Source organism: Camelus bactrianus, chromosome 1, assembly GCF_048773025.1.
Source record: "Camelus bactrianus isolate YW-2024 breed Bactrian camel chromosome 1, ASM4877302v1, whole genome shotgun sequence".
NCBI classification, from domain to species: Eukaryota; Metazoa; Chordata; class Mammalia; order Artiodactyla; family Camelidae; genus Camelus; species Camelus bactrianus.
In genome coordinates, this window is record NC_133539.1 from 57,167,766 (window position 1) to 57,190,601 (window position 22,836).

Consider the following 22,836-nt stretch of genomic DNA (forward strand, 5'->3'; position numbering starts at 1 on the left):
AAAAAATAAAATACTTATAAATAAATTTAACCAGAGAGATGAAAGGCTAGAAAGTACAAAACTTTGCTAAAAGAAATTAAATAATACACAAATAAATGGAATCATCTCATGCTTATAAATTGGAAGACTTAGTATTGTTAAAATGACAATTTCTCAAAGTGGTGTACAGATTCACTACAATTTCTGTCAAAATCCCAAGGACCTTTTTGCAGAAATGAAAAAAGTTTCTCGTGGATTAGAAAAAATACTAACAAAGATATTTTGTGAAGCCAAAGTAAGATCAGATAAAGTAAGGCATACAAAGAAATAAGAAAATATGGCCTATTCAAAGGGAATAAACCAATGGAAAATATCTCAGAACAAGACCAAATGGCACATCTACTAGACAAAAGCTTTAAAACAGCTGTCTTAAAGATGCTTAAGAGCTAAAGGAAGATATGGAGAAAGTCAAGAAAAAGATGTATGAACAAAATGGAAATAATCAAAAACAGAAAACTGAAAAATAAGCCAAAAAGAAATTCTGTAGCTAAAATGTACAGTAACTGAAATGCATAATTCACTGCAGAAATCCAAAGGCAGATATGAACAGGCAGAAGAAAGAATCAATGAACTTGAAGACAGGATAATAGAAAGTATTGAGTCTAAGGAACAGAAAGAAAAAGAAGAGTGGTAAACAGAATGTAAGGGACTTCTGGATGCCATCAAACAAACTAAAATATGCATTGTGGCAGTTCCAAAAGAAGGAGAGAGAGAGAGAGAAGGGGGCTGAGAGATTATCTGAAGAAATAAAGCCCCAAACTTCCTGAGTTTAATAAGACATGAATCCAAGAAGTTCAATGAATCCCAAGTATAATGAACTCAAAGATATACACACTGAAATTTACTACAATAAAATTGTCAAAAGGCAAAGCAAAACAGAGAATCATGAAAGCAGCAGGAGAGGAGTGACTCATCACATGCAAGGAATCAATAATATTACCAGAATATTTCTCTTTAGAAACTTTAGAAGCCAGAAGGCAATAGGCTGATATATTCAAAGAGCTAAAAGAAAAACTGTCAACTAATAACCTTATATCCAGCAAAACTGTGCTTCAAAGTTAGGGAGAAATTAAGACATTCCTAGATAAACAAAAGCTGAGGGAATGCATTGCCACTGGTCCTCCTCTGCAAAAATGCTGCAGGTTGAAATGAAAGTATACTAGACAGTAATTTAAAGCCATATGAAGAAATTAATATCTCAGGAAAAAAATTCTGATAAAGTGGACTTTCTGGACAAAACATTCCAAGATAAAGTAGATCACTATCATATTAAAAGTTTCAGTTTTCTGCACAGCAAAGGAAACCATAAGCAAAACAAAATGACAACCTATGGAATGAGAGAAAATATTTGCAAAAGATGAAACTGACAAGGGCTTGATTTCCAGAATATATAAACAGCTCATATGACCTAATAAGAAAAAAACAATGGGCAGAAGACCTAAACAAGCAATTCTCCAGTGAAGAAATACAAATGATCAGTGGGCACATGAAAAAATGCTCAGTATCACTAATTATCAGGGAAATGCAAATCAAAACTACAATGAGGTATCACCTCACACCAGTCAGAATGGCCATCATTCAAAAGTCCACAAATGATAAATGCTGGAGAGGGTGTGGAGAATCCAGTTTGGTGTAGCCATTATGGAAAACAGGGAGATTCCTCAAAAGACTGAAAATGGACTTACCATATGACCCAGAAGTCCCACTCCTATGTGTATATCCAGAGGGAACCCTTATTCAAAAAGACCTGTACCTCAACATTCATAGCAGCATTATTTACAGTAGCCAAGACATGAAAACAACCTAAATGTCCATCAACAGATGACTGGATAAAGAAGTGTGGTATAGTTATACAATGGAATACTACTCAGCCATAAAAATGATAAAATAATGCATTTGTAGCAACATGGATGGCCCTGGAGAATGTCATTCTAAGCGAAGTGAGCCAGAAAGAGAAAGAAAAATACCATATGACATCACTCATATGTGGAATCTAAAAAAAAAAAAAAAAGACAAATGAACTTACATATAAAACAGAAACTGACTAATAGACATAGAATATATGCTTTTGGTTGCCAGGGGGGAGAGGGGTGGGAAGGAATAAACTGGCAGCTTGAGACTGGTATGTGTAAAATTGATAAACAAGTTTCTACTGTATAGCACAGGGAAATACATTCAATATCGTGTAATATCTCATGGTGGAAAAGGATAAGAAAATGAATATATGTATATTCATGTATGACTGAAGAATTGTCCTGTACACCAGAAATTGACACAACATTGTAAACTGACGATACGTCAATAAAAAAAAGTTTCAGTTTTCAAAGAAGATGTAAAAAATTAAATTTGTGTGTATTCAGTAATATGACCTCAAAATTTATAAAGCAAAAATTGAGACAAAAAATTGACAAAAATTGTAGTTAGACATCTCACTGATAACAAAAAAATCAGTAAGAACATAGAATATTTGGAGAATATGATAAACTTGATCTATATATTTGAAAAACATTGCCATAAATAAATGAAAAGGCAAGAAATAAATTGGGATATTTGTAACATACATAACCACTGAAATTTTGTTTCCAGAATGTCTAAATGATTTCAAATCAGTAAGAAAAAGTCAATCAACCCCATTGAAAAATAGCCAAAAATACTTAAATAGACATTTCATAGGAGAGAAAACTTGTATGGCTTGACCTCATTAATAATTTAAAATATTAGTAACTAGGAAAATGCAGAGTAAAACCATAATGAGATACCATTTTACATTCAAAACAAATTGGCAGAAAATTTAGAAGTTTGTCAGTTACAAGTATTGAAAAGAATGCAGCTCAATTATAATTCTGTATCACAAATGAGAGTATAAAAATGTAAATTTCTAAAGTTTGGCATTATCTTGTAAATTTAAACAGTTTCATATCCTAAGACCCACCAATTTCCCTCTTATTACATAAATAGCAAAAGATTTATACAAGATACTTTATAGCTGCATTCTTTGTAAGAGCAAAAAAAAAAAAAAAAAAAAAAGACACAGACAGAATCCAGTTGCCCAATCATTGAATAAGATATATATTGTGGTATAATCGCAGTACAGACTACTATATATTATACAGATCTGTGAAAATGAGTAACATACAGCTGCAAACAACAATTAATTTTATAAATCTAATAATAAATGAAAAAGCAAGTTCTTCAAATTTATATACATTATACCACTATTATAGATTTTTAAAAATCAGAAGTAAGCAAATTGTTGTTTATACACATAATGTGATAATATTATATATTATAAATATATAATATATATATATTAAAGAAAAACAAGAGCTGATGAAAATTTAGAATACTGGTTAGTTCTGGGGACAAAGAAGGCAGGGTGATGGAATCAGGAAGAGAACTGTATATATATTCCACACAATGGTATATTATTCATCCATAAAGAGAATGAAATCTTGCCTTTTGTGACAATATGGATAGACCTTAAGGGCATTATGCTAAGTGAAACAAGTCAGACAGAGAAAGACAAACACTACAAGATTTCAATTATATGTGAAATCTGAAAGAAAAAAAAAAAAAAAAAGCTCATATATACAAATAACAGATTGGTGGTTTCCAGAGGCAGAGGGCGGGGGTTTGATGAAATGTGTGAAGGGAGTCAAAATGTAAAAACTTACAGTTTTAAGTCAGGGGGATATAATGTGTAAAGGATAGTGATTATAGTTGATAAGACTGTATTGCATATTTGAAAGTTGCTAAAAGAGTAAATCTTTAAACGACTCATCACAGAAAAAAAGTCTGTTAATTACATATGGTGATGGATATTAACAAGATTTATTATGGTGGTCATTTCACAATATATACAAATCATTATGTTGTATACCTGAAGCTAATATAATGTATGACAATTATACCTCTATAAAATAAAAAAGAATGAGAACATACATAGATGCACATTATTAGTAATGTTAGTTCTTTGGTTGTGTGTTTGGTTCATAGAATTTCAATATAATTATATTCTATATGTTAAATCTATATTACATATACTGTTCTTTGCATACCAAATAAAAAATAAAATAGAATTAAAGGTTATTAGACTCTCAGATCATCATCCTGCTGAATTTTTTAATAATAAAGCTTTTTTGTGATAAGAGAATAATTAAAGTAGATAAACATACAGAGCATCCATAGAAGCTTTATTTATAATAACCAAAAACTAGTAACAACCCAAATGTCTATCAACTGGGAAGTAGGTAAACAAGATGGGATATATTCATATAATAGAATACTATTCAGCAATAAAAAGGAACCATTACTGATACATGCAACACAAGGATTGTCCTCAAAACCATTATGCTAAATGAAAGATATGAACACAAGAATAAATATTGTAAAGGTGTCACTTATGTGAAAATTGTAAGAAAACAAAAGAAATCTATACAGGCAGAAAGATACCAGTGGTTACCTACCAGTGATGGGTAAGATATTGGCGTGAGGTAACTTTTGGGGATGATAGAAATTTTCTAAAACTGGATTATGGTGTCAGTGGGACAAGCTTTAGAATGAGACTGAAAGTTAGGTAGTTTGAGTCCTCTGACTTTTATTCTTTAAAATTGCTTTGATACTCCAGTTCCTTTACCTTTCCATATAAATTTCAGAATCAGTTTGTTGATTTCTGTTAAAAATGGCATATTTCAATTGAGAATACATTGAATCTATACATTATTTAGGGAGAACTGACATCTAGTAAGTTTTACAATTTAAGAAAAAAGAAAAGAATAAATTATATCTCTCCATTTACTTATGTATTCTCTATTTCTTTGATCAGCAGCTTATATTTTTCAGCATACAGATCTAACAAATTGCGTTAGGTTATATATAAGCATTTTATGTTTTTTGGTGCTATTGTAAATGGTACTGTTTTATAATTCCAATTTCCAAATGTCCATTGGTATTATATAGAAATACATTTGTACATTGACTTAGTGTCTTACAAACATGCTTAACTTATGTATGAGTTCTAATATACTTTTTGTAGATTCTTTGGGATTTTCTACATAGCCAATCATGTGATCTGCAAATAGAATTTTATTTCTTTCTTTTCAATCTTTATTCCTTTTTTTCTTCCCTTGTTGCAGTATAACTACTAACTGACCTTCAATATAATGTTGAATAAGAATGGTGAAAGTGAACATTTTTGCTTTGTTCTTGTTCTTAGGGTGAAAATATTCCATCTCTTCCACCATTATGTATGTTAAACACCATCTACAGGTTGTTCCTAGATGCTCTTCATCAGGTTGAAGAAGTTTCCTCCGTTTTTAATTTATTGAGAGATTTTTTCCATGAAAAGATGATGAATTTTGTCAGATGATTTTTTTGCATTTATTGCGATGATCACATTGTTCTTCAGTCTGACAGTGTGATGAATTACAGTGTGGTTATCATTTTTTTAAATGTTTAACTGATCTTGCATTCCTGGAATAAACCCCAGTTAGTCATGATGTATTGTTCTTTCTGTATATTTTTTGATTTGCTAATATTTTGTTGACAGTTTTTACACCTATGCTCAAGGGATATTAGTCTGCTATTTTCTTTTCTTGCAATGTTTTTTTCCTGGTTTTGGTGCCCGTATAAACCTGATGTGATAAAACATGTTGGGAAGTATTCTATCCTCTTTATTTGTAGATGATTTCTTATAGAATTGTCATTACGTTATTACCAAATAATGATACAACTCTAGATAGGTTTAAGGATTTGTTTTTTATATTTTGAAGCTCAACTTTAATTTCACAATGATATTCACTTCAAAATTATTTTAATGTAATCTAAATTAACTTGGGTCTCTTTTTTATTGAGTGTAAACAATTTTATATAACAACATACTGTTTAATCTTCACAGGTCAGTTTTCATTGTTCTCTATTACACATAAAATATTCTTACAATAAAATCTAAGTAATTATTGTCTTTTTAAAATTTAGATTTTGTGTATTGCTTAAAAAATAAACCATTGTTTTAGGCTTAGAAATGTTTTGGCATACATTAATTTTCGGAGTGGTATTTTTAAATCAAATTTTAATAGTAATGCAAGTGTTTATACATTTAGAATAATTATTTTTTTACTTTACCATACTTTAATTAATGCTACTTTATTTCTCATCTAGTCATGCAGATGGATCGATTAAGTTTTGGGATGCTTCTGCAAGTAAGTTTTAAGTTTATCCTTCTAGTACAGAATACACTTGGTTAATACTTACTCATAGCCATTCACCATGTTTTAGTTTGGACAATTAACATTTTAGATAAATATTTAGCATACACATATGGCTGTGTTACAAAAAATGCATTTCCTATATTATTAAATCAGTTTAAAAAATTAGTTCTACAGTATTTTTCTTCTATGATATAAATAGATAGGACTGAAATCACTCTTTATCAGCAACCTATTGTATTTACAAGAGGTAATGTACGTTGGAAAAAGTACCAAAACATGTCAGATTAATTTTGCTCAAGGAATTTCCTTCATCTCCTTGCTTTGTGGTTTTGGAAAAGTGCTTTTATCCCACTTCTTTACATTTCTTTGCCACTTGTCTACCAAGTCCATGAGAATCAAAAGAAATAATTTGATAAATGTAAAATTTCTTTTGAAATCTTGAGAATTACATAATTAAAGGTCTAAAGGTACTCTGCTCAACACTGAAGGGCATGCAAAGATATTTTAAACTTGATTATACCATACATACCCTTAAGAAAACTTACCAGGTAAACAATATGGTAAGAACTCTCAATGTAATATAACCCAAATTCTATTTGTTATCAAAAATGGGAGATTTATTTGAACCAGGTAGATCCAGGAAGGGCATTTCGATGCAGTAAAATTTAATGTAAGTTTTGAAAGATAAGGTTTTAATAGCCTGGACTAGGAGGAGAAGAATAAGTGAGCAATATCTCCAGGTTTCTGAGGATGAGTAACCAGCAAGTTGGAAATAAGGATATGGGAGAATTCTAGAGGTTTGAATTTTGTTGTAACACCAGGAAATCCAAGTAAAATGTCTAACAGGTAGGGAGAACAGTCAAGAATGGAAACTAGTGGTGAAGCAGCATACAAGTGATACCTGAAGCTATAGAAGTGAACTGAGAAAGACTATGATAAATATAAAAGTAGAAGGAAGAAGGTTGAATAGTAATGATACTCTTAATCTGCAGCTAGAGTCCTTTAGTAGTGGAGCAAACTTTCATCAGCAAGAGAAAATGATTAAAATATTTAAAGCCATGAATTCTGAGGCCCCTTTCTGGCCTCACATAATACGAAACAATTGCTCAGGAGAAAATTCCAAACGACAACAGGTTTTATTTTGATGAACCTTTTCATGTAAACCTGAGTTTGTTCCATGAACACAGTTAATTGCATAGTGACATCTTTGCTCATTTCCCATCACCTCAAAGTCACTTCTTAGCTTCTAAAATGTGAGAAGGCAATTTAACACTCTAATGACTGAAATGCATACCATCCTTAAGTATGCACAATAATATTTTAAGTTAATTTTTAAATAAAATATTATTTTTCACATTCAAATCATATATGGCAAAGGTTTGTAGAATATTTAATGTTTTTATTGTAATCAACTATAAGGGCATACCTCCAAATCAATAGATGCCATTAGAGAAGTATAACTTAGTTTGCCAATTTTGTGAGATAGTTTACAGTACAGGAAATGAGGTTATACTGAATTTGAGTAGTTGAGTTTATGTTAATATGTGTACAATTGGCCCTTGAACACACGAGGGTCAGAGGCATTAACACTCTGCATAGTCGATCTGACCATTATTTATAGTCGGAGCATAATTTATAGTTGGCTCTCCCTATGTGCTGTTCCTTGGTATCTGAGGATTCAGTCAACCTTGGATTGTGTAGTACTGTAGTATGTACTACTGAAAATAATCTGAGCGTAAGTGGACCCATATATTTCAAACCAATATTGTTCAAGGGTCAACTGTATTCACTTTCAATTGCTGAGTAATAGATTACCACAATTTAGCAGTTTAAAACAGTACACATATATTATCTCACAGTTTCTGTGTGTTATGAATCTGGTCTAAGTTAGCTGGATTCTTTGCTCAAGATCTCTTTAAGACTGCAATCAAGGTGTTAGCTAGGGCTGCAGCTTTATCTGGGGCCCAGAGCTCTCTTCCAAGTTCATGTGGTTGTTGGCAGAATTCATTTTCTTGCAACTTTAAAACTCATGATGACTTGTTTCTTCAAGGCCAGCAAGGGAGTGTCTCTCTAACTTCAGGGAGGGCCCCAGTCCCTCTTTTAAAGGACTTACCTTATTTTGTTGGGCCTATTAAGAATAATCTCTATTAATTAACTCAAAATCAAATAATTAGGGACCTTAATTATGTCTGCAATATTCTTTAATGTTTCCATGTTACATCAGACTTACAGAAAAATTGCAAAAACATACTATGCAGTGTTGTATAGCTTTCAGCCAGATTCCCCAAATGTCAATGTATACATTTGTTCCCTTCACCTGTCTTCCTACTTGTGTACCTGTGCTTACTCGTGCTCTGTCTCTCTCTGCCCCCAACTCTACCCCTCCCTCCTGTCCTTCTCCTCACCCTCTTACTCTTTCTCTCCCCTCAGTATTCACACATACACATATATATGTAAATATATACATATACAGCTTTTTATAACCATTCGAATATAAGTTGCAAACATGAATCTCCTCTAACAGTACATACCCCCTAAAAACTGCAGTGTGTATTTCCTACAAATAGGGCATTCTTTTACATAATCAAGTTATAGTTATCAAAGTCAGGAGTAATAATATTAATACAATACTATTACATAACTTTCAGATCTTACTCAGTTTTAGCCAATTTTTCCAATAATATCTTTTATAATAAAAGAAACTCCAGGACCATTTATTGGAGTTAGTTATATCTTTTGAATTTTCTTTAATCTGGAATGGCTGCTGAGTCGTTATTTAATGAAATTGACATTTTTAGGAGTTCAGGCCAGTTTTTGTAGACTCACCTTCAATTTGAGTTTGATTAATGTTTCTCATGATTAGGTTCAGATTATGCACTTTTGGAGGAACTCCCAGATTTTTCGAACTTCTTAAGGATTCTCTGTAGAATAAGAGCTTTTATATAGTTATCATTATGATCTAAAATGGAAATAATATTCCCCTAAGTAATTATTCCTGAAAACATTTTACAAAACCAGACTTAAAAAATTATAACTGACCATTTCCTAACACAGAGCCACTCGGAAAAGATTCTTTATAAAATAATTAGATCATTGGACTCCCAGTATTGCTAAATGGTAAATACAAATGTTTCTCATCTGAAGGGGTGTCTAAAAATGTGTTGAGAAGAGTAAACCTTCAAAGAATAGCATCAGCCTCTCATCTACCAAAAGAGAAAATTGTGAAAAAGTATTGAGAGTTCCTCCCTTGGGAGAGAAGTAGGTTTAGTACTTCCATTATAAACTTTCTGAGCCCCAGTGTTTTTATCAATAAACAAGGATAAAAATACTTTATGGAACTTTTCTGAGACAGTGCATAAAAGAACCTACATGTTCCTTGTTATATAGTATATGTTGAATAAATGTATGTTTTTTCCCTATAATCTTCTGTACTGATATGAGAGCGTGACATGGAATGATTACTTGTTAGAATGTAATTTATTTTATTTACTTGGGTTTTACTTTTGTGATTTAACAAATACATTGAAAAGGCTTCAACAACATCTAAGAATTAAGTTCAAATTAGAAGATAACTATGTTTCAATATCTTATAGTAACTCTGCAGATGCTGTACAAGCTAAAAACTTCAAAAGTGTTTGAAAAACAGAAGGTAGGAGAAGGAAAACAGACATGTGAAATTGTAGAGGAAGATCCATATGCCATTCAGATGATTTACTGGTGTCCAGAGAGCAGAATATTCTGTGTATCAGGAGTCTCTGCATATGTCATAATTTATAAATTCAGCAGACATGAAATTACAACAGAAATAGTGGTAAGTCACCTAAAATTTAACTTTCACAGATTTATTTAAAAAAGCAATTGTCATAGATTTTGACTAATGCTTGATATGGTTTTAAGCCATCAAGACTATAGTATGTGGCCAGTAATCCAATTCATAGGATTTTTAATTGTTCTTTTTACTTAGTATAACATTTTTAAATAGTTTGGCTTAAAATGACAAAAACAGTTCTCTATCAAAATTTAATTTATTAAATAGGATAGATTATGCCTATAGGTTTTATATAGACAGTTGCTGATTTATTTTATGTATAAATGTCAAATTAATGCAAGCTTTGTTCTTTATCTTTACAAAGTTTTTAAAGTTTAACTTTTTGTCAATTGCCTTAAATTATTGTATCTCAACTACAATAAGATTATTTTGAATGATTTTCTAAATAGCAAAATTTTTATAGGATAGAAATAATTATGAGGTTGCCTTACCTAATCTTAATTTTTAAACCAACGAAATAATTATTCAAAATAATGACGCTCTCATGGGATAAATTAAATCTAAATTAAGGCACCTATGGATAATGGGTCTTCTCTACCCTGTCCATTTTACCATTTTATCAGAAAATAAACATTATATACTAAAGGCCTGTATATACCTGTTTTTACCTCAACAGCCAAAATTAAATATTGCCCTTTAAGGTATAATAGTTAAAACCCAGGCTTCAGAGTCAGATAAGCCTAGTTTTTAATTCTGGCTTTACCAATGAATATCTGTATGTCTCTGAACAAGTCACAAGATTCCATTAGTCAGTATTACAGTCTGGGTAAGACTCAGTTTCATCACTCATATAATTTCCTGTGCAAATAAAATGGAAAAATAGAAAGTAATAATAAACTAGAAATAGTAACGCCAATTTCATAGGGTTCTTGTGATATTTATATAAAGTCATTAGCAGAGTGTCTCAGTAGAATAAGCACTCAATAATTGGTAATTATTATTGTCACTAGAAGTTTTAAGATAATTATGACAATTATTTTGACAATATTACTGTCACTCCATAATTACATGTTTTGTAATTATGTTTTTAATCTCAAAAATGTTCATTTTTACATTGAAAAGCAAACATTTGTTATAAAATTGATTGTAATTATAGCATTGAATGCAGTCATTAATACTTAATTTTTAAACATTTTTAGCTTAAAAAAGGTTTTAGATCACCTTTTTAGTCCAATAAAAATTATCATGTATTTTTCATTAAGCAATTCTGATCATGCTAATGAAATTAAGTATGAGCTAAACTAATGAAATAAAAAAAACATTTTGGAAAATTTATACTGAGTTAATTCAAAGTCAAGATTGAATGAATAATGACGTGTGTGTTTTATGTGTATGTTTACACATACACACATCCAGTTTAATTTATTTCATTGGAATAACCATGACTGATTTCTCCTTTTATTTTATCATATATAGAATTAATAATTTATACTTTATCTTAAGGAATATTTATTATAAAGAAATTTTATCTCCATTGATAGGTATTTTTCTTATAATTCTAAAGAATTAAAAAATATTTTACATTTTTTGTGAATGCCATTGAATATGCTATATAATTCACTGTTTAATTCAGTTTGGGGTATCTCAACTTTACTATGGATTGAAATTGAACTAGTTAATCTGAAAAAATAATGAATAATTACCAAAAACAAGTACCAGATATTTTAATGTGACTATTATTATTAGGACTTAGATTATATCAAAGTTGATTTTCCTTTTTTTTTTTTTTTAAGTCGTTAGAGGTACGACTTCAGTATGATACTGAAGATATTATTACTCCAGAACCAGAAACAAGTCCTCCATTTCCAGATCTCTCATCCCAGCTTCCTTCTTCAAGGAGTCTTTCTGGGAGTACTAGCACTGTGACTAGTGAAGGAGTAACAAAGGACAGCATCCCATGCCTCAAGTAAGAATTGTTACCAAATTTTAAAACAATTTTACATATTCATCTTATAATTCTTTGAAACTGTGCCAAGTAAAATCATTCTTCTCCCTTATTAAGTGTTGTCAAGTGATCTACAGTCCACGATGGGGTACCCTGATCTTTTTTTTTTGAATACCCATGAAGAGGGCACAGTATTTTCATTCTTAATTACTAATTAGTATCTATCCTTCCCTGAAGAACCCTAAAGAAAACATAGCTTTGATAGAATGGCCAAATGTTTGGTGGAGCAGAAACTTGGTCACTTGTTTGATATTTCCCTATTGCAAAAGTATATTTAGAGAACTTCTTCAGTCGTCTTGGAATCAAAAAGAACACCAATTTTCCTACAAGAATACTATGTCAGGAAAAAGGGTTTCTCTCATGGGTGCTAGGATATTGTATAATATTTCTTTCTCTTTTTTTAACTGATGCTATTTGGTAATAAACTGTGCTCTCTCAGTTCATCTAAACAAAGTTTAGTATCATAATCAAATAAAACTTAAAGTTAATCAAGTCCATAGTAATGTTTATTGTAATTGTTTTTATACCTTTTGATAATAGAGTGCAAAGGAATGCAGTTTTAAGTTACTATTTACTGCTTCTATATCATCATGTCACATGTTTCTAGTATTAGTTGGTTGGAGAATTGAGCCTAAGCAAGAAATTTCTCTGTCCTCATATGAAAATATCTGAATCTGCTACTCAAGGAACTTGAGACAAGTAGTTTCCTCATTTCTTATAAAAACACTTATGGAAAATATAAGATAAGGTTTTAGGAGCAAAATCTGTTTGCCATACAATTAACAGTTGCTATACTTTTGTAATCATTGTTTCCCCTGCCCCAAATTTTTCTTGTGAGATAAAAAGGGAAATATAAACAGGCATTACTGAGAGGAAAATCTATGAAGTGTAAACAAAATCATTACATTTTAGCAAGTAGAAAACTTTCATAATTTATCATTTTACATATTTAATTTTTCTTTCATATCACTTTGCTTCACTTAATTGATTTTTATTAAAATGAAAGACAGAGAGCAAAAAAGTAAACAAAGCTTAAGAAAGGGCTGTAGATTGATTTTCCAACTAAGAGGAACCATCACAAAAGTGGGTCCTTGAATGACCTAAATATTTTTCTATAAAACTTAAAAAAGATAAAAGATAGGGATAAAAGAGAAAATCCAGTAAAATCAACAAAAATCTGGTAGTAGAGATGAAGTAAGTAATAATATATGTTGTAGCATTTAATGCTGACTTGAAAAGTAGTAGTGACAAGCTTAAGAATTATCAAGAGAACCAAATAGAGCAATTCAGTATAATCCTATGTAAGCTTCTAGGAACCAAGCAGCAAAACTCACCAAGTATATTATTCTGTGAATTACAGTATATTACCAGTGGTTCTTGAGTTGCATATAGTCTATGCTTTACTAAATTGTTTGTTGACATCCATCCCTAAATGACTTTCCTTTGCTGGATTTAGATTTCCAAATACATAAGCTAATAAATAAGCATTTCATTACAGTCAACTCTTCATTTTTTGCAATATTACATACAAATCTCATCAATATACACATTTGTGCAATTTGATATATATGTGTTTTTTACTTTGAGCTTCCTAGTGTGTAAGGTGGGTTTCTCATAGACCTTATTAGGAAGTGTGATTTAAACAGAAAGTTTAAATGAGGGAGTTGGCTGAAGAATATCTGGTGGAAGAGTATTCCAGGCAGCAGGAGCAGCTGGAGCAAAGGCCTAAAGTGCCTGGCATATAAGGAGGTCATTGTAGCTAGAACAAAGGAAGGATGGTGGGAGGTAGAGGAGAGGGTAGTAGGAAATAAAGTCAGACAGGTAAGAGGGCAAATTATAGGTCATTGTAAGGACTTTGGCTTTTATTCCTAACTAAATGGGGAGTCATTATAGGGTTTTAAATAAATAACATTGTAAGTTTCAAATTTTAGATTGGTCATTTTGGTAGCTATGGTGAGGGTGGATTTGGGGAGGGTAGAAGCTGGAAGATTAGTAAGGAGGGTTTTGCACCTAACTAGAGATGATGTTAAGGGCTGGGAGATTCAGCAAAAAACAAAACAAAACAAAACAAAACAAAACAAAACAAAACAAAACAAAACAGGATACACTAAATTTGAATTTCAGGGAAACAATGAACATTTTTAGTATCAATATATCCCAAATATTGCATGGGAAGTACAGTAAAAAAAAAACCAAATAAACAAAACCTACTATTTATTGTTTATTTTAAATTCAGATTTAAATGGATATCTTGTATTTTTATTTGTCAACTGTGATTGGGATGGTAGCAGTAGAGAAGTAAAAAGTGGTCAGCTTCTGCATATATTTTAAAGGTAGCACCAATTACATTTGATAACTGATTGGATGTAAGGTTTGAGAAAAGGGTATTAGTCAAGGATGATTTTAATGTTTTTTAACTGAATAACTGGAAAAATAAGAGTTGCTAGCAGTTGGAATAGAGAAGTCTGCAGGCAGAGCAAATTTAGAGGGAAATAGCAGAATTCAGGTTTTGGATATGTTGAACTCTTAAGCTGGGTGGTAGATTAATGGTCATGGTTGATACAATTATTTTTTCTCCTTTTCTCTAGTGTTAAGACACGACCAATGCGGATGCCTCCAGGGTATCAAGCAGAACTTGTTATTCAGTTGGTATGGGTGGATGGTGAACCTCCACAACAGATTACTAGCCTTGCTGTAAGCTCAGCATATGGAATGTAAGTAGCTAAATGTTCTTTCTTCTTTGTGTTATTTATCTAATATGTTTGATATATTTAAATGTTTCCTTTAAAATACTTAAGTGAAATTCTATAAATGGAAAGAAGTCCTTACCTAGATTTTTATTAGATTGAAAATGGTATAAGAAAAATAATAATTTTAATATAAACTGTGGTTATGTTCTTTCTTTAAAAAAAAAAACACCTTTATTGTGGTATAATTCCTGTACAGTGTGCAGATGTTGGCTTGCCAACAAACAGGGTGGAGAGAGCTCATCATTGGTGGCTGCTGCCTTGCTGCACTCATATATAAACACTTTATTTTGTGTGTATATATATATACATATATATGAACAGTATAGAGATAATTTGACATTCTAAATGATGTTATCATCCTCCAAAAAGTATTTTCATTTCCTCTGACAGTCTAAGCTAAGAGGCAGTAGAAGGCTCAGAACAGCATAATCCAACCAGACATCCTATCTTTGAAAGTTGGATTGTAATCCCTTTAAAAGCTAATTTAGTTCTAATTAATCCTTATTCCTAGATTGTAGCCCTGCATAGAAGTTGTACCAAATTATACTCCCACCAGCAATGTTTGAGAATACCTGATTCCCCACAACATTTCTAACAAATGTGTATAACCAAACTTTTAATCCCTGTCATTTCGTTAAGTAAAAGAAAGTATGTTATTAAAATATTAACACTTTCCTTGTATCTTAAATGAAATTGTACATCTTTTTCTGTACTGTGACATTTCTGTTTATATTCTTTGTCCATTTTTTTTCAGAGTTGGTGTCTTTGTCTTGTAGATTTTGAAAAATGTTTACATAGTAGGGAAGTTAGCTTTCTCTGTGTTGTAACCTACAAATACTTTCCTTGCTTTTGTTTGCTTTATGACTTTGTTTAGGGTGGTTTTATCCATGCATACATTTTTAAAGTATTTTAAGTAATTCTATTTTTTTCTGCTTTTATAACTCGGGATTTTGTATCATACTTAGAAAAGCCTTTCTCACTTCAGTATAATGCAGAATATTGTCTTATATTTATTGCTTCTTTAACATATTTAAGCCTTTATCTGGAGTTTATTTTGGTATGAGGTATGGAATAGAGATTAAACTTTCTTTCTTTCCTGATGACTAAGAGTCATGCCAATACCACTTTCTGAATATTTCATCTTTCCCCTCTAAATTTGGAATCTTTTTTTAAATCAAATAATACATTATAAAAATATGTTTGACTCTATTTCTGTACTCTCCAGTCTGCCCCTAAGCTAAGTTTCACGATCTCCATGAGAACTACTTGAAGCCAGCTAAAAGGGGAACTACCTGAAAGAAAATATTGTGTTCCTGGAATTCTTGAGGGGCTGGAAGATATGTGTGAAAATGGATATTGGAAGCTTGCTTCTTGACTGAAAAATTCTTTGGTAGGAAAGCTAGCAGGAACAGCCCGTGATGGATGAGGAGAGGAAAGGAAGGGAGTGTGGGACAGCCGATAATCCCATTGTGTGATTTGGCAAGAATATATGCTTATCCTCTTGCCCAAGTAGTTACCATGGAAGATGGCTGAGCTCAAGCCATTTCAGGGTTCCCTGCTTGAGAGGTTGACCTAAGAAGGCAAAGGTATGCCAAAATTAAGGGCTGTGAAGGTATATGGCCAGGTTCAGGAGCTGAGGTTGTTAGAATAAGTCAGTTAGAGAGCTTATTTCCCATGTAAAGTAACTGTAGGGGTGTTAGTCATTATAGAGCCTTGAAAGAAGCTGCACTTCTATGAGAAAGCTTGGACACTTGCCTCACAGACACCTTCAATTGCCAAAAAAAAAAAAAAAAAAAAAAAAAAAAAACCCAGTTCAAGTGGTTATCCATGTCAATTCCCCCAAAGTTTTAAGAAATAGGTAACATCAGTATTACACAGAATCTTTGAGAATTGTGAAAGTAGAAATCATATTTATCTCATTTTATGAGGCCAACATAACTTGATGTCAAAATTTGAAAAGGGATTGAATCAAGATGGCAGAGTAGGAGGATGTGGAGCTCACTTCCTTCCACAAACATATCAAAATTATATCTACATGTGGGGCAAGTCTTGTGGGAAAACTAACTGAAACTGTCAAAGAACTCCTATATAACTAAAGCTGCAAGAAAGACTTCCATGTAACTGGGTAGGGCAGAAAAAAGGCATAGGGTTAGGACCTCCACCACTGGGAGGGAACTGAAAAGATGAGGTCTGTGTGCATGGACCCTTGACCTGGGAAGTGAGCAAGTCAAGACACAGACTGGAAATCCCAGTCCTGGGTTCCCACATGGAGGAGACAAGCCTCCTTGGTTGCATGGAGAACTGCTGGGACAAAAAGAAGGGCTGGAGAAGCCTACACTCTATTTGTGAAGAGTGTGCAGATGTTGGCTAGCCAACAAACAGGTGGAGAGAGCTCAGCATTGGTGGCTGCTACCTCACTGCACTCATCAATCCTAGCGGGACGAACACCACAACCCCACTCATTCCACATCACAGCTTGGATCTAGGCCAGCTGGGTCCTGGGAAAAGACTCAGTCTAGCTACACAGAGACAGCCCAGGGGTCTGGGGTATGGTTCAGGTACCACAGCAGCAACCACTGACACCACTTACTCAAGCACTGCTGGGAACCAGCAAGCCTCGGTCCCTGCTCCCAGCCTAGTGTTTGTTTTCATATTCTTTTTCATTATAAGTTACTACAAGCTATTGAATATAGTTCCCTGCACTATACATGAACTTGTTATTTATCTAAATAAGTTCCTTTGTTTCTGTTTTTTTTTTAGATTCCATATATAAGTGATATTATATGGTATTTTTCTTTCTCTTTCTGGCTTATTTCATTTAAATGATCTCTGTGACTGCACAGGCCTCATTTACTTCGGTACTCCCCAACTTTGGGGCCCAGCTTACACTCAAAGGGAACAGAAACTGAATGAGCACAACACTCAGGGCTTTTACTCCAACAACTAAGGAGCAGACCTCACCCCAGAAAGGAAGGTAGCAGCCACAGAACAGAGAGGAAGTACTGCTTCACACCCTGAATAGGCTTTAGATTCTCACCCAATACAGGAGCACACAAATATATAAAACAAATACTGACATAAAGGGACTAAATGCTCTAATCAGAAGATACAGAGAGAAAAAAAATTGAACCTGCAGTATGCTACCTACAAGAAACTCACTTCAGAGCAAAAAACATACACAGACTGAAAGTGAGGGGCACCCAATACAGGAGCACCCAAATATATAAAACAAATACTAACTAACATAAAGGGAGAAACTGACAATAATACAATAATATTAGGAGACTTTTAACACCCCATTGACATCAATGGACAGATCATCCAGACAGAAAATCAGTAAGGCAAAAGGGGTCCTAAATGACAAAATAAACCAGTTGGAATTAACTGATATCTACAGGACACTACATCCAGAAAATCCAGAATACACACATACTCTCTTCAAGTGCATATGGAACACTGTCTAGGATAGACTACGTACTAAAACAAACCACTTGTCACGAAACAAGCCTCAACAAATATAAGAGAATAGAAATTATATCAATCATCTTTTCTCACCACAACAGTATAAAACTAGAAATCAACTACAGGAAGAAAAATGAGAAAAGAACAAATATATGGAGATAAAACAACATGATACCAAAAATAAACCAATGGATCAATGATGGAATCAAAGAAGAAATCAGAAAATACCTTAAGACAAATGAAAATGAAAATACAACCTTAAAAAAATCTATGGAAAAATGAAAATACAACCTTAAAACAATCTATGGGATGCAGCAAAAGCAATTTTAAGAGAGAAGTTCATAGCAATACATACCTTCATCAAGAAACAAGAAAAATCTCAAATAAACAACCTAATCTACCATTTAAAAGAATTAGACAAAAACAAAGCCCAGAGTCAGGAGAAAGAAGGAAGTTATATGTCAACAAATTGGACAACCTAGAAGAAATGGAAAAGTTCCTAGAAAACATATAGGCTGCCAGAACTCAATCAAGGAGAAACAGATAATTTGAACAGATTGATCACTAGAAGTAAAATATAATCTATAATTAAAAAAAAAACCCTCCCTGCAGCAAAAGTCCAGTCATAAAACTCCTAGAAGAGAACACAGGTGAAACTTTCTTTGACATAAATTGTAGCAATATTTTCTTTGATTAGTCTCCCAAGGCAAAAGCATTCAAAGCAAAAATAAACAAATGGCACCTAATCAAACATAAAAGCTTTTGCACAGCAAAGGAAACCATCAACAAAACAAAGACAACCTATGGAATGGGATAAAATATTTGCAAACTGTACAATCAATAAGTGTTTGTATCCAAAATATACAAACAGCTCATACAACTCAATATAAAAAAAATCCAATTAGAAAAATGGGCAGAAGATTTAAACAGATATTTTTCCAAAGAAGACATACAGATGACTAACAGTCATATGAAAAGATGCTCAACATCATTAATCATTAGAGAAGTGCAAATCAAAACCACAGTGAGGTATCACTTCACACTGATCAGAATGGCTGTCATCAAAAAGTCTACAAATATTAAATGCTGGCAAGGATGTGGAGAAAAGAGAATTCTTATACACTGTTGGTGGTAATATAAATTGGTGCAGCCACTATGGAAAACAGTATGAAGTTTCCTTAAAAAATTAAAAGAACTACTGTATGATCTGGCAATTTCCACTTTTGGATCTATATCCAGAAAATATGAAAACTCTTAATTTGTAAAAATACATGCACCCCAATGTTCATAGCAGCATTATTTACAATAGCCAAGACACAGAAGCAACCCAAGTGCCCATCAACAGACAATTAGCTTAAGATATATGTACCATGGACTATTACTCAGCCATAAAAAAGAATGATATATTGCCATCTGCAGCAACATGGATGGGCCTAGAGAATATTAAACTTAGCAACATAAGTCAGGCCATACAGTGAAAGACAAATACTATATGGTATCACTTTGTATGTGGAATCTAAAAAATAATACAAATGAATCTGTATATAAAACAGAAACAGACTCACAGGCATGGAAAACAAATGTACAGTTACCAAAGGTGGATGGAGGGACAAATTAGGAATACAGAAGTAACAAATACCACCATTATACATAAAATAGATAATCAGTAAGGTTTTACTGTATAGCACAGGGAGTTATACTCAATATCTTGTAATAGCCTATAATGGAATATATCTACTAAAAAACTGAATCACTACACTGTACACTTGAAACTAACACAATATTGTAAATCAACTATTAAAATTTTAAAAATAAAAATAAAAAAAACCTTGAAAAGGGCATTACAAAAAGTAAAATTATAAATCCATATCATGCATGAACATAGAAAAATCCCAACCAAAATATAAATATAGCAATTAAAAATTACATACATAATTGTTTGGCTTGCACCCGGAATGCAAGTTTTGTTCAACGTTTGAAATGAATCAGTGTAAATCATAACATTATCAGGATAACATAGAAAAACCATACGACTAAGCCATTATATGCAAAAAGGAAAAACATTTTCTGAAATTCAACATCTATTCATGGTTTAAAAAGAAGCAACTAACTAAAACAAGGAGATTTCTTTAGTGTGACAGATGGCAGCAAATATTATTCATACTTTAATGTTGAAATCTTTACCTCTGAGATAAAAACAAGACAAGGATGATTGCTATGACCACTTCTATTTTCATTGTACTGAGAAAGGAAAATAAATCAGTCATATGGATTAGAAACAAAAGAAGTGGGGAAAAATCCATTTAGCAGATAAATTATTGGAATTACTAATTGAACTTAATAAGATTACTGGATATAAAGTTCAAGTAAAAATAATTATATCTGTATATACTTACAAAACAAACTAAAATTGTATAAAGATTTCATCCAGTACAAAATAAAACTAATAAAAAATCTAGGAATAAATCTAATAAAAGGCATTTAAGGCTTCTACACAGAAGACTATAAAACTTAAGATAAATTGAAGAACCTAAATCATAGTATGAAAAATTCAGCAATAGTGTAAAGATGTCAGTTTTTCACAAATTGATCTATTGATTTACCACAATACCAATATAAATTTCAGCAGATTTTTTTCCCTTGAAGTTTAAAGCTTGTTCTGATATGTATAGACAAATGCAAAAGGCCACAATTAGCTAAGACAGTATTAAAGAAAAAAGTTAGTAGACCCCTCTACTTAAAAACAAGACTTATTAAATAAAGGTGTATTCGTTATGACTGTTTTTATTGGCATGGGATAGACAAATAGACCAATGAACAGAGTAAAGAACTCAGAAATAGATCCAAGCATATATAGCCAAATTGGTTCTGCAAAGCAATGGAAGAAATGGCAGGTCCCCCCCAACCCATTAAACAATACAGAGTCAATTTAATAATTATATAGAAAAAAAGAAATTTGTCTCTTCTCTTCCACTGTACACAAAGATTCTAGAAGACAGAAGAATATCTTCATAATATTTGGGTTAAGGAATTATTTCTTCAACAGTTCTCAAAAAGTATTAACCATAAAGGAAAATATTAAGAACTTCTTGGGAAAAAAATGACACCATTAAATGACTGAAATGTCAGGACAAGGAAGAGATATTTGAATTAATTATATCTGACAATGTTCTCCTATCCCGGGTGTAAAAAGAATCAACAAGAAAAAGACAACTCAATAGAAAAAAATGCAGAAGGAATTTGAACAAACATGTCCCCAAAGAGGATATCTAAATGACAAATATATTTTCATATACATATATGAATGGTACACATCCCCATTAGTAATGTTAGTAGTGTTTGCAAACATATTGGGTGTCAAGAACTCTCAAACACTTCTAAGAGGGTAAACTGATGAATCCACTTTATAAAATTGTTAACTTTATTTACCTTATTTTAGCATACCTATGTATGCATGCCCTACAACAAAAGTTTCATTTCTAGGTATATACCCAATGAAATGCAAGCACATGTGCACCAAAGACAGTAGCATTATTTGAGATAGCATTATTGTACTTGTAATAGTCCCGAACTACAAACAAATATCCATCAGAGTAGTCTGAATAAATAAATTATATTAATCTGATTGAATTCTACAGCCATGAAAATGAATGAACTTCATTTACATGCACCAATGTATTAGAAAAAAGTGAAACATTTCTAAAAACAAGCAAAACTGATTTTTGATATAGGAAGTCAGATTTGGGGGGAGGAGAGAGGAATAATAATCAGGAGAAGTATGAGGCAGCTGCTGCTAACGTTCTATTTCTTGACCTAGTGGTAGTTATATGAGGTTGCACTTTGTGATAATTCATTGAAGGGTACAATTAGGTACACTTTCATTTATGTATGTGATCTTTGAATAAAAGAGTAAAATATAAAGAAAATGTTTCTAACTAATTGAATAATTTTATTTCTAGAAATTTTTCCCATAAATATACTCAGCATTTGAGTGCAAAATAATTTATAAAGGATATTCATTTTGTCGTTAGTAGCAAAAGACTAAAAGCAACCTAATTGTCGATAACAAAATTCTATGTAAATAAATTAGAGTACATACAAATATTGTGAAACCATTTAAAAAATTAGCTTCCTATGAGTTTTCATAAATAATTACCAAAATATATAGTAAATTTTATAAAGTCAAGGTGCAGGATATTATTTCTACCATGCAAAATGTGTTTATCTGTAACATGTTATAAACACCCAAAATATATTTTTTAAATTTCTGTAAATTGTCAGGAAAAAATAACCCAATCAAAAAATAAAGTATATAAACAGATAATTTACAAAAGAAATACAAATGGCTAATAAATATGAAAAGATTCTTAACTTCACCAGCAGTGAGGAAAAAGAAAGATGAAATAACAGAAAAGCTATTTTTGCTATTGGCAAATCGTTTTTTTTTATGTGGGGGGGGGTTGTTTGTTTTTTTGTGTTTTTTTGCTATAGGCAAAAAAAATTGGCTATGGGCAAATATTTAAAGATTGCTAATATTTTCTGTTACCAGTGTGAGAAAGTGGATTCTCACCTATATATCTATTTAATCTTTTAAAATAAAAC

The 22,836-nt window shown here is 31.9% G+C and overlaps 1 protein-coding gene across 3 annotated transcripts in view; it reads left to right on the plus strand.

Annotated features, from left to right (window-relative positions):
• STXBP5L (syntaxin binding protein 5L) overlaps nucleotides 1-22,836 on the plus strand; it is a 290,135-nt gene that overhangs the window by 174,353 nt on the left and 92,946 nt on the right. For all 3 annotated transcript variants that reach the window (XM_074364363.1, XM_074364371.1, XM_045507179.2), the window contains exons 15-18: nucleotides 6,199-6,239; nucleotides 9,842-10,059; nucleotides 11,811-11,983; nucleotides 14,611-14,736. In XM_074364363.1, the coding sequence (XP_074220464.1) occupies nucleotides 6,199-6,239; nucleotides 9,842-10,059; nucleotides 11,811-11,983; nucleotides 14,611-14,736 (558 nt within the window). The remainder of the gene's footprint in view (nucleotides 1-6,198; nucleotides 6,240-9,841; nucleotides 10,060-11,810; nucleotides 11,984-14,610; nucleotides 14,737-22,836) is intronic.